Genomic DNA, 12,228 nt, shown 5'->3' with positions numbered 1-12,228 from the left:
ACAATGCATTAATTCACCAGAAAAATGTTTTGATAGATATTTAGTATTAGCAGCTCTGCCACAGCATTACTCTCAGTGAGATGGAGGATATGCTGTTTTATAACAATGTTATGATCCCAGGTGCTGTTAAAACTGGACAAGTCAGATTCCAGCATGAAATCTGGCTTGATTGATCCTAACTTTTTTTTTAGAAACTGTGGAGGAAAGTTATTGAACAAAGTCACAGGAGTCTGCTAGTGAACTTTTAACACAAAGAATAAAATATTTATTGAACAAGAAAAATGAACCGTTTTACACCAGACAAAAAGATTTGAAAGATCTCAATATAAACTCAAGAAGACACTTCAAATTCCCACTATTCCTTTACCCTAGCAGCAACTTTACAGACACATAAACCAGTGAAGTGTTACCAATAGCTTGACACAAAGGCTTCTCGCTTGGGTCTGGCACAGTTGCAAATGGTTTTCTTCTGCTGAATTCCTAAGCATTCACTCAATGCTTTTCACCCAACTTGCATCTCTCCCCAAGGCACCCAAAAACCACACTCTATTTCTTCAACTGCAGAGCGATCCCCAAACTCAGTTTTCCAGTAGCACCTCTGCTGAACTGATCACTTTACTGAGTTCTATAACAGACTAATCAGTCAACTCCTGTCCCAATAGCCTTGTAAGGCTTTATTCTCGGAAAGCTGAAAATCCGCATCTTCACTCTCTGACACACACTGAACCCTCTCTTTGTCTTTTCTCTGTGTCTGTGTTCCTGGACCATTGTCACTAGGGAACAGCTAAGTTTTTTCTAATTTGTATTTTTATTTTCCCTAGAATCTTTAAACTTTCAACCCATTTCTTTAACTTCAGGTGTTGTAAAACTTAATTTTTTAAATTCATTCACAGGATGTGGGCTTTGCTGACTGGAACAGCATGTATTGCACATCCCTAGTTGCCCTTGAGAAGGTGAAGGTGAGCTGCCTTCTTGAGCCACTGCAATCCATGTGGTGTAGGTACGCCCACTGTGCTGTTAGGAAAGGAGTTCCAGGAATTTGACCCTTATACAAACAAACCCAAAAGAACTGATCTTTAGTCAGGAGTCCATCCAGGCTTCATGGCACCAAGATTCACACACAAAACCTAAATGAAACTGGAACCATTTTACCTTTCTTAACACACAAATATATATATATTCAACTTAAAAATTATACATTGTTCACAACAACAGCAAAGTATTATGGTGAAGTTATGGGTAGTATTAAGCAAAGACTAGTATGCCTGTATGCATTTACAAGCACCATGAAATCTAAAGGTCACCATTAATCTATTTTGTTGAAGGCAATATGAAGTACAATTTAATGAGACTCTGCTGCTGCATGGAGTCACCCTCATTGGTGCCTAAGTAGGTCAGATAATTGCTGTGTAGTCTTGTAGAATCACAACTTCAATTCTCTGTTCCAAGCTCTTTTCCAGGCTCTGCCAGGGCCAGTGCAAGAGTATTCAGCACCCCCCAGCCCCCACAATTAACTTTCAAAATGAATATTTTGCATTTATAATTATATGCTGCAGCTAAGAAACATATATTCAAGTTTCTGTTTAATGAACACTGCCGGAATGAGGGTAGCCATGTTCCCCAATAGTATATCATCCCTCACTTACAAATTTAAATATCACTAGGCCCATCCTAGTTCCATGTTAAAATTCTGCACAGGATCCTCTTAAACTGAGGGAAGGGTCCCACGGTGTTGCCATGCCAATCCCAGGCTGGGGTCCCACTCTCAAACACAGAGAGCCCTGCATATCCAGAGCAATAACCCGGTACAGACTTCCACCCCCACCCCAGCACTGCAGATCATAACCCCACTCCAACCCACTTCAGAATCCTAATTCCACCCCAACCCTCTTCAGACTCCTACCCCTAGCCCAACCCCTTCAGACTCATACCCCACCCCAGCCCACTTCAGACTCCTAACCCCACCCCAATCCACTTCAGACTCCTACCCCTACCCCTGCACACTTCAGATTCATAACCCCACTCCAGCCTGCTTCAGACTCCCACGCCCACCCTAGCTCAGTACAAATTCCCACCCCATCCCTGCCTGGCACAGACTCCCACAACCATCCCACTCCACTCTGGGTTTTGACTTGCTTCTTGCCTCCTCTTTTTTCTTATTCAGGCTCTTGATTTCAGTGTTATGAAGGATGCCGAAGGGGTCAGACTGGCTGTCAAGAATGATGGGTGACATTGCAGCCGAAAGTCTCTGAAATTTCGACAGCAGGATCAGCCAGAATGCTGCTCATCAAGCTCCAATGACAGGTTTCCTCCCTCCAGCTCTTGCTGCTCCTCCAATCATAGATTCTGTCTCTGGAAGAGCACAAGATTGGGAGAGAGGGAACCTGTGATTGGAGAAGCTGGGGCATTTAGCACGGGAGAGACAGAATCTGTGATTGGAGGAGGATTTCTGTCTGTTCTGCACTTGCTATGCCTCCAATCACTGTTCTGCAGTCTGTTCCTGCTCTCAGCAACTATCAGTTCAAATAGTAGTTAATGCTCTTTTTTAAAAGAAAACTGACAGTTGCTGAGAGCAGGAAAGGCCTGACAGTTCTGATTATTTTAGTTATTTTACATGAAAAACCACGAATCCGCCCAGCAGCAGTTCCTACTCACAGCCATCTATCAATGAAACTGATAGTTCTGACTATTTTTTGTAGCTGGTCTTTCTGGTCTGAAGATCAGAACGGAAGATGCCAATGGTGGATTTCCAAGATTCCAAAGTCAGAAATCCGCCATTTGGTGGAAAATTCTCATCCCTGAGTTTCATGAATGGCTCATTCAGTTTTTTTGCTGCCCCCACAGTTTGCTGCTCTTGGTGACCGCCTAGTTTGACTAGTGGTTGCACCCACCCTGGGCTCTACACAGGCAATGTCAAACTCATTCTCGTGGTATCTCTTTTTAAAAGTAAAATCATTTAGCTGCATCGTAGCTTTTTCAAACAGTTACACTTTTCAATAATACTTTGTAGGGGAGTTGTACTTTTCTGCAGTGTATGTGTTGAGCGTTATTGTAAGTTATCAGAAATTTCCAAGTGCTTCTGCCCACTCCCATATTTAATTTTCCTTCATCTGTGGGAGACCAGATTGCTGAAGTTGAGTAATGCTATGAAAGACACATTTCATTAACCTGTCCAAGGCAGACGTCACCTCTATAAGCTTAGTCACCAGCTTGAACACAGGGTGCACATGCAAACAGTTCGATCTTTTGTGAAAGCTGTGAAGGTTGTGAACTTGTTGTGAAGGCCTGTCTGCCATGCCCTGGGGATGATCACATTCTCCTAAACAGGCTTCAGAGAGATGATGCCCTGGGAGATGACAGCACAGAGGCTGGAAGTGACCTCCTCCATGTTTTCAGCCATGATGGTGAAATTCCATGAAAGGCTTCCTAATAACTGATGTAACTACTTTTGTGAAGCAAGGAGTTTTCTTCTCATTGTGGGACTGAGTGAAGTCTGCATCTCAATCCACAGCAGAGCTGGGGGTATATCATACCTTCTGCCCCCTGGGCAGTCCCAGCCACCAGTACCAGCTGCTACTCTGCCATGCTGGTCATTTCACTACACGTGGACCCTTCTACCTCATTCTCTGACCCAGCTGGGGTGTCAATCTTTGTAAAGGTGTTTAGGAGCGATGCATCATTGACAGTGCCTTTGTCATCTTCTGTGGGTTGTAGCTGTTGAGAAGAAGCGAGAGGAAAGAAAAAATGGAACAGATTTATAAGGAGCATTTTAAAGTAGGAGAGGGTCTGGGAAGCAATTCCAGGACTCACAGCCCTGACTGCTGAAGGCACTGCCACCAGTGATAGGACAAAGCAAGTGGGGGATACACCAGATGCCAGAGTTGGAGGAACAGGCCGGGGACATGGAGAAAATTATTAAAATTTTAAAATCGAGATGCTGGTGGAGTGGGAAGGGTGTGATGGAGAAATATAGTGGAAAATGGAGGGCTAGACAGTTGGGAGTGCTATTTCTTCTACATATCAGCATTCAATTTCTGCCCCATTATAAACAGCTATCCTTCTTGAACTGTCTTTTCAGGGTTCATTCCGGATGTGGAAATGTGATGATGACTATGATATGGATGAACAATGCAAAATTTTGCACGGAATGCCATCAAACACGCCTGTCAAAGTTTTAATCAGAGTCTATATTGTAGAAGTAAGTAGCATGGATGTTTCATCTCTCCCACCTTTAAGTATGCATTTTCATTCTCCAGCTTTCAATATGGCACACCAGAGAACTGAGTCATTAAAAAAAAAACAATCCCCCACAAATGCTGGAAACCTGAAACAAGCATTGGTAAGTGTTGGACACACCCACCAGGTCATTCCCAGTCCATGGTGAGAGGAGATGAGTTAATGTTTCAGGCCCTGATGATGGGTCCACTCCTGAAATGTTGGGCTGAATCGTCCCAGATTTGCACTAAGTGAGGTAGCGGGTGGGTAAAAAAACGTTTTACCTGCCGGCTGCAATGGCGGCTTCTCACGTCATATCGTCTCAAACTGTGACAGACCAGTTCCCTGAACATGTGCAGTCTTCGGTGACACTGGTTCTCAGTCATCTGCAGGAATCATCTTCCAGAGGGTGCTGCTCTTCCCTCTGCACAGCCAGGTGCCTCAGACATCTTTGGTCTCTGTAAGCCATGAGGGTAGGTCACCAGGCTCCATGCTCCCGATGTACTCCTCCTGCAGAATGAAAGAGAGAGACACATGGGTTAGCTTGGGTGTCCTAAGAGCCTTTCTTGGTTAAGCCTGAAGGCTCCTTAATGCATCCCAGAGAGTGCTGGCCACCACTTTGATGCCCAGAGATTAGTGCACAGCAAGGCTGCCCAAAACCCCACCTACCTCCGCCCCACTCCACTCAACCAGTTGGCAGCAGTTTTGTCCATTGGACTGCATGCTGTGCTCTCAGCTCAGGCACAGGCATTCTCCTAACCCACACTACAAGGCTGCTCTGTTAGCTTGAACCATGGGGGAGACTCGTCCAAACCTGGATGATGACATTACAAGGGGCTGTGAGCACATCCACCAGTGACTGCTCCCATGGCCGGCTTCAACAAGGAGATTGTACAATGTGTGCAGACGTCCAATTGTTCTGTAGTCCACTAAAATGCTCATTATTTTGCATGAGGGGTGAAAAGCTCTGGAGCACTTGGTGGCTCTTTGATGCCTCTGCGTTGCTTGAGTGGGCAGAGAAACTAGAGGCCCAACTCCAATCATATCAACGTGGCTGCGTCTGAACAGTCTCAGCTGCAGATGAATGGTCACTTTATACAAGATTTCCCTAATGCTTGGCTGCTTCCCTTGCCCAACCCACCCCGCATGTGCTTGAGTGCAACGTTAACCACAGAACAGCCCCTGCACCCCACGCCCAATGCAGCCCTTGCCCCTCCTCCACCCCCCCCAACATACCTCAACCTTGAAGCCTAACAGGTGCCCTGGGCGAGCCTTCGCAATGTTACTGAGCACTCATCTGCGAGTTCCCCTCAAATTGCAGCCCGCCAAGTGCATGCCTTTTATATGCCGTTGTGAAACAGTCAGCGTGCAATCACGCCAACATAGGCGGATGATGCAGCATGGGTGGGGAGGAGGGGGTGGGGACGTTCCAGCGGGCTGGTCTTATAATGATATGCAGATTTATTCCAATGAGCTTCCCGATGTCCGCTGGCGGGGGACGCAGTCCGCCATCGTCGGGCTGAATGGACGATCCCGAACTGGTTTCACAACGTTGTGAAACCGATTTTTGGTCCTCCTGCCACATTGTCCCCTCACGCCACTGAACATGCCCAACGCCAGCGGGAACGGAGAATTCCACCCAGTATCTCTTCTCCTTTCTCCACAGATTTTGACTAGACATTTCACCAAGGTAGAAGGTTTTCAGCTATGTTTGCAGAGGCCCCATATCAACTCGGCAAAACATTTTGAATCTTGCTTTCATATTCTGACTAATCCCTGTTCACTCATTCTTTTGCCAAGTAATCATTTCTGCTCCAGTTAGCGAAGTCATCATGCGGTGGCATTATTACCAATTTATATGTTCCATAAATATTCATCCCAATATAATCACATTTTTCTTTCACCTGTTCAACCTGTCTTAGGCAGCTAATCTACACCCCGCTGATCCTGATGGAAAGGCTGATCCTTACATCGTTCTGCAGCTTGGAAAGACTGAGATTAAGGATCGTGACAATTATATCCCTAAACAGCTTAACCCATTGTTTGGAAGGTCAGAAGATGATGTGTGTGTGCATGCTGTTGTCTGACCTATTTTGCTGCATGTTCCTATCTCATTAAATAATTAGATAACGTTCAGGCTAGAGACTCAATTCAGCATTTTGAATGCTGAGTCGCACATGAGTTGACAGGTGCAAAGTAGATTTAATGTTACAAGTTGCAAGTGAACTTTGAAAACATGATATGAAGGGTTATCTTCTGCTACTGTCACTATAGCTGGAATTTTACGCATCTCCAGGAGCAGGCTAGCAGGCGGCGGGGGAGGGGGCTGGGGGTGGGGGGGTGGGTGGTGGGGGGGCGGTTCTGTGGGGTAAAATTGGGCTGGATGGTGGAGGGGTGTGCCCAGGATGATAGTGCCAAATTTTGAGGTGCCAGAACTCTAAGAAAATGTGAAATAAAAACAGGAAATGCTGGAAAAACTCAGCAGGTCTGGCAGCATCTGTGGAGAGAGAAACAGAGTTAAAGTTCCAAGTCCAATCTATGGACCTGAAAGGTCAACTCTGTTTCTGTCTCCACAGATGATACCAGACTTTCTGGGCTGAATTTTGCCAACAGTGAGCATGGGGCAGGGCCCACTCGCTGACATGCAAAACGATGCGGGATGACATCAGGGGCACCCCCGACGTCATCCCACCCCATTTAAGTCTTCAGGAAGGTGGGGGCGCAGCAAAATCAGCTGCGGGCCCGTCGACCTGTCAATAGCCAATTGAGGCCATTGACAGGGTCATTTAAACAATTAAAGGACCAGCCCGTCCAAGCTTAAGGCTGGCGGGCAGGCCAGGAGCCCCGGCGGCAAATAGGGAAAACATGAAACCTCATCCAGCGGCGGGATAAGGTTTCATGTCGGGATTTTAAAAATTTAATAAAGTTTTAGTGTAGATTATGAACATGTCCCATCTCATGTGACATGAGGGGGACATGGTAAGGATTTTTTTTTCTATATTTTTTAATGTTTTTAAAAGTGTCAGCGATCTCCCTGAGGCAGCACATGCATGAAAGAGCGCACTCTTGCTTTTGGGGAATGCCCCCCCCACCCGCACGGGAAGTGCATAGCGCTTCCTGGCGGATGTCATGCTGGGTGGGCCTTAATTGGCCCGCCCACGTAAAATGGCGGCGAGGCCTGCTTCTCCAGTGGGGATTGGCTCCCTGCCTGCCGGAGATTGGATAGGGCCTGCCCGGCAGGCAGAAAATTCTTCCCTCTGAGATTTTCCAGCATTTTCTGACCTTACTTCAGATTTCTAGTATCCGCAGTATTTTGCTAAGAACATGCATTGGTCATTTCATTTCTAAATCTACTATCATGTTGTTTTTCTATATATTAATCATTTAAGTCCCCAAACACCAGCAAAACTATGCTTTTATGTGAAATTTATTACTATCGGTAGGCAGGGAACTGTTACATTGCCATTCACATCCCTCTGCCCCTAGGCATAGAAATATGTGGACCCACCACCTTCTGGCTCTTTGAGATTTTTGTTGGTCAAAAAGGCCAAATATGTGACACTAAACTTGTTTCAATCAGTAAAGGTAGGATGCTGTAGAAGGTTACCTTGGTTTCAAAGCTGATTTTAAGAAGCAAGTAATTTAAAAGTGGACCCCACATCTACTGTTAAATGTCAGTTCTTTGAGATGAAAGCCTGGATTTCCATCCTCCAGGCAGGTAGGGGGAGTCAGGAAAATCCCTGGTTCAGCCCACCCACCTCAGGAGAAAATGCCTGCCCAGGGTTGGGGGTAGGTGGGGGGGATCTTCATTGCTGAACTGTCAGTCAAACAATGTTTCCTCTGGGGAGCAGGTATTCTGTTATTCTAATAGTTTTCTGGGCTCTCAGCCAAGCGTACATAATGAGGCTTGGCTGAGAGCCCAGGCAGCTATTTGAACAACAGAACACCTGCTCCCCAGAAGAAACATTGTTTGGCAGCTCAGGCTTGCAGTCAATTTCACTATGTTGGTTTACTGGCTCAATTGGTTTCAATTGCATGTGGTGTTTGAAACTTCAAAGGGCCTGGACGATTGACACTGCTATTAGCTTTCAGTTCAGACCTTTTCTCGTGGAGCAATTTATCAATGGAGTAGATTTTTTCAAAGGCTTTTTTTACACATCCCACATTACCCTGTGATGTTCATTGATTATAGAAAGTGTATAGTGGGTCAATGTACATGGAAGTGCCAGAGCTTGAGATAAGGGGTCTGAGGAGATGGGTGGAAGGACAGAGCCTGTCATAGGGAAAATAAGAAGACATGGGTGGTTGGCGGAAGTGCAGAACCTGGCATAGGGGGCATAAAGGGCCTGAGGGAATGGGTGGGGGGGGGCAGATCCTGGCTTGGGGGAATGAGGAGGACCTTTTGACCTTGCCTTTTAAAAGGTCTCCTCATGCAGACTAGGTTTCATGACTTCTCTCTGGGGCCATGACCCACAACACTTTAAAGATCTGGCCTGACTCCATGAAAATTGCGGAGGTGTATGAGATACCTATCTCCGCAATGGAGTTGGCCAGGTTAGGAGTGCTGGATGCAGGCTTCAGACAGGCAGCAGCCCACACCCTTTAAAGGCACACCCAAAAATCATACAGCCAAGGAATGGGGTTGAGAATCTTGGAATCAGGACCCGCTCACCATTTTTAAAGGGCTTGCGAGTCAACATGTCTTGGTGAAAATCCAGACCAAAATCTCTCCCCTCAGAATTGAATCAGTACATCTCAGATCAAATAAATACACTTTTACTGTAATTTTATCTCAAGGACAATGTAGTTCTATAATCCAATGTGCCTTCTTGTACCACACTGTGGTGTCATGGTTAAAGAACTACAATTATTTGACTCCAAGACCATATCTAGAACTATGCAGATAACCATAAGTTCTTCACTATGAATATTTGTTTCAGTTGCCTCTTTTATTAAATGTAAAACATTCAAAATCCACAACTGCACCATTTTGTTTACTCAAATCTACTTGAGACACAATCTTGAAATTTCAATATTTCACAAAAAAAAGCCAAGCTGGAAGTATAACTTGGTCCCATCAATTTTCCAAAATCATTCAGTTTTCATTTTCTGACTATTTTGGGGGGGGGGGAAATGCTTCTTGTACAATAATTCTTTCTTTCATCTTACAGGTCTTATGAGATTGAAGCTACATTCCCAATGGAATCTCTGCTCACGATAACAATCTATGATTTCGATTTGGTTGGAACAGATGATTTGATTGGATCAACCAAAATTGATTTGGAGAATCGCTTTTACAGCAAATACAGAGCTACCTGCGGGCTACCGTACAAATACGAGATGTAAGGATGCGAACAATGATTATCACTTGCTTCTCAAGTTATCTTTTGATTACAATTTGTAACTGAATCTTTTTCAATTGCAGAGAAGGTTACAATGCCTGGCGTGATGCCACGAAGCCAACTGGGATCCTGACCAGAATGTGCAAAGAAAGCGGGCTCCGTGAACCCTACTTTGGATCAGGAAAGATTAAGGTGGAAGGCAAAGTCTTTGTGGGCAGAACAACCTTTATGGAGGACGGTGAATATCAACATTTATATTGATATGAAGCTGGAATAGATCAAAATAACATTTGGAATTGTGACATTTTCCCATGTCAATATTGTAACCAGTGGTCTTACACCAGGTTTTGAGATTAATTCTGAATCTGGAGATTCATCTTCTCATTTTTATGCTGTTGTGCTTTTTTTTCCTGATTTCTCCAGCATTCTCACCATACATGTAGAGCTAATAATAGGATGCTACTTTGCAAATTAGTACCTTTAAACTCAAAAAATTGATGTGTTCATTAAGAAAACAAGCAATGTAATCATTAAACTGACATAACTGTATAATATGCAGAACGCTGTAGGGTGAAAGCACAGATTCAGTTTTGTATAATAGAAAATGCTGAGATCTGAAACCACTCTGGTAGCATCTGTGGAGAGAGAAACAGCGATAATAGGCAGGATTTCCCCTCCAGGGGTGGGAAACAGAGGTGGCGACCATTTCTGGGTCTCAAGCCTGCCCCCCCCCCGGGGGAAAGAGTAACCGCACATATGAACGGACAAACATACGAGTTAAGAGCAGGAGTAGGCCACTCGGATCTCCGAGCCTGCTCCACTATGCAATAAGTTCATGGCTGATCTGACTGTAACCTCCCGCCAACCCCCGATTACCTTTCACCCATTTGTTTATCAAGAATCTATCTACCACTGCCTTGAAAACATTCAAAGACTCTGCTTCCACTGCCTTTTGAGAAAGGGAGTTCCAAAGGCTCACTACCCTCAGAGAGAAAAAAAATTCTCATCTCTGTTTTAAATAGGCGACTCCTTATTTTTAAACAGTGAGCCCTAGCTCTAGATTCTCTCACAAGAGGAAGCATTCTCGCCACATCCACTCAGGATCTTATATGTTTCAATCAAATCTCCTCTTACTCTTCTAAACTCCAGTGGTTAAAAGCTTAGCCTGTCCAACCTTTCCTCATAAGACAACCTGCCCATTCCTGGTATTAGTTTAGTAAACCTTCTCTGACCTTCTTCTTATGCATTTACATCCTTCCTTAAAGAAGGAGAGCAGTACTATACACAGTACTCCTGATGTGGTTTCACCAGTGTTCTGTACAGCTGAAGCATAACCTCCCTACTTTCATATTCACTTCCCCTCGTAATAAATGGTAACATTCTATTAGCTTTCCTAATTGCTTGCTGTACCTGCATTCTAGCCTTTTGTGATTCATGCACTAGAACACCTAGTCCTGAGTTCTTCAGTTGACGGGAGGGCTCAGTGGGTGTGGTTGAGGAGCTGACCGCCGCCCGCGATCGGCTCCACGCTGTCATTTTATGCAGGTGGGCCCATTAAGGTACGCCCAGCGTAAGACATGAGCCATAGTGCTCAGTGCTACCTGCGTAGGCGAAGGGAGGAGGGAGAGTCGGGGCCAGCACTCTCTCGTGCATGCACGCAAAAGAGCACTTCAGGCTCCCTGAGGCAAGGAGCTGCCTCAGGGAGATTAAAGCGCTTTTGAAATTGTTAAATAAATGAATTAAAAATTGAATTAAACATGAGATGGGACATGTTTTGATGTTTCGGAAAATTTTTTGACTTAATTAATAAAAGCTTGGCCTTTTCACCTGCCTGCCAACCTTAAGGTTTCTGTCTCCCTCCCTTTGTGAATAAAGAAGTTACTTTGCTATTTTCCAATCTAATGGCATCTTCCCTGTAACCAGGGAATTTTGGAAAATTAAAACCAATGCATCAATATCTCAGTAGCCACCTCTTTTAAGACCCTAGGGTAAAGTCCATCAGGACTCGGGGATTTGTCAGCCCGCAGTTCCAACAAATTGCTGAGTACCACTTACTTCCATGGTGATTATAATTTTCCTGAGTTCCTCCCTGCCTTCCAATTCCTGATTTACAGCTATTTCTGGGATGTTACTTGTATCCTTTATAGTGAAGATCAATGCAAATAGATGCAATAGGATTCATTTTTATAGGACCAACACTAACTTCGTTAGCTCTTTTTGCTTATTTAATTTTAACTCTTATCATCCACCTTTATATTTTTAGCTAGCTCTCTCCTGTACTCTAATTTTTCCCTCTTTATTACTCTTTTTGTCATTCTTTGCTGCTCTTTATATTCCAATCTTCTGACCTGCCACCTGTCTTTGCTCAACTATATGTTTTTTCTCATTGCAAATATCTGAAATATCCCTTTAAATGCCTGCCACTGCACCTCTATTGAGCTATTCCTTAACCTCATTTGCCAGTTCACTTTAACAAGCTCTGCTTTCATTCCCATACCATTGCCCTAATTTAAGTTTAAAATGCTAATCTTGGACCCACTCCTTTCCCTCAAACTGAATGTAAAATTCAATCATGTTGTGATCGCTGCTACCCAGGGATGCCTTCATTATGAGGTTATCAATTAACCCTATCTTGTTGCACAATACCCAGGTCTAGTATAGCCTACTCTCT

The 12,228-nt window shown here is 44.5% G+C and overlaps 1 protein-coding gene across 1 annotated transcript in view; it reads left to right on the top strand.

Moving 5' to 3' along the window:
- The window catches only part of fer1l6 (fer-1 like family member 6), a 170,338-nt gene that overhangs the window by 122,667 nt on the left and 35,443 nt on the right, over positions 1-12,228 (top strand). Inside the window, exons 31-34 of the mRNA XM_041189238.1 lie at positions 4,079-4,198; positions 6,138-6,265; positions 9,387-9,557; positions 9,641-9,795. Coding sequence (XP_041045172.1) covers positions 4,079-4,198; positions 6,138-6,265; positions 9,387-9,557; positions 9,641-9,795 — 574 coding nt within the window. The remainder of the gene's footprint in view (positions 1-4,078; positions 4,199-6,137; positions 6,266-9,386; positions 9,558-9,640; positions 9,796-12,228) is intronic.

This window comes from Carcharodon carcharias, chromosome 6 (assembly GCF_017639515.1).
Source record: "Carcharodon carcharias isolate sCarCar2 chromosome 6, sCarCar2.pri, whole genome shotgun sequence".
Lineage (NCBI taxonomy): Eukaryota > Metazoa > Chordata > Chondrichthyes > Lamniformes > Lamnidae > Carcharodon > Carcharodon carcharias.
The sequence above is the reverse complement of the archived record's forward strand: the minus strand, read 5'-3'. Positions and strand labels throughout refer to the sequence as shown.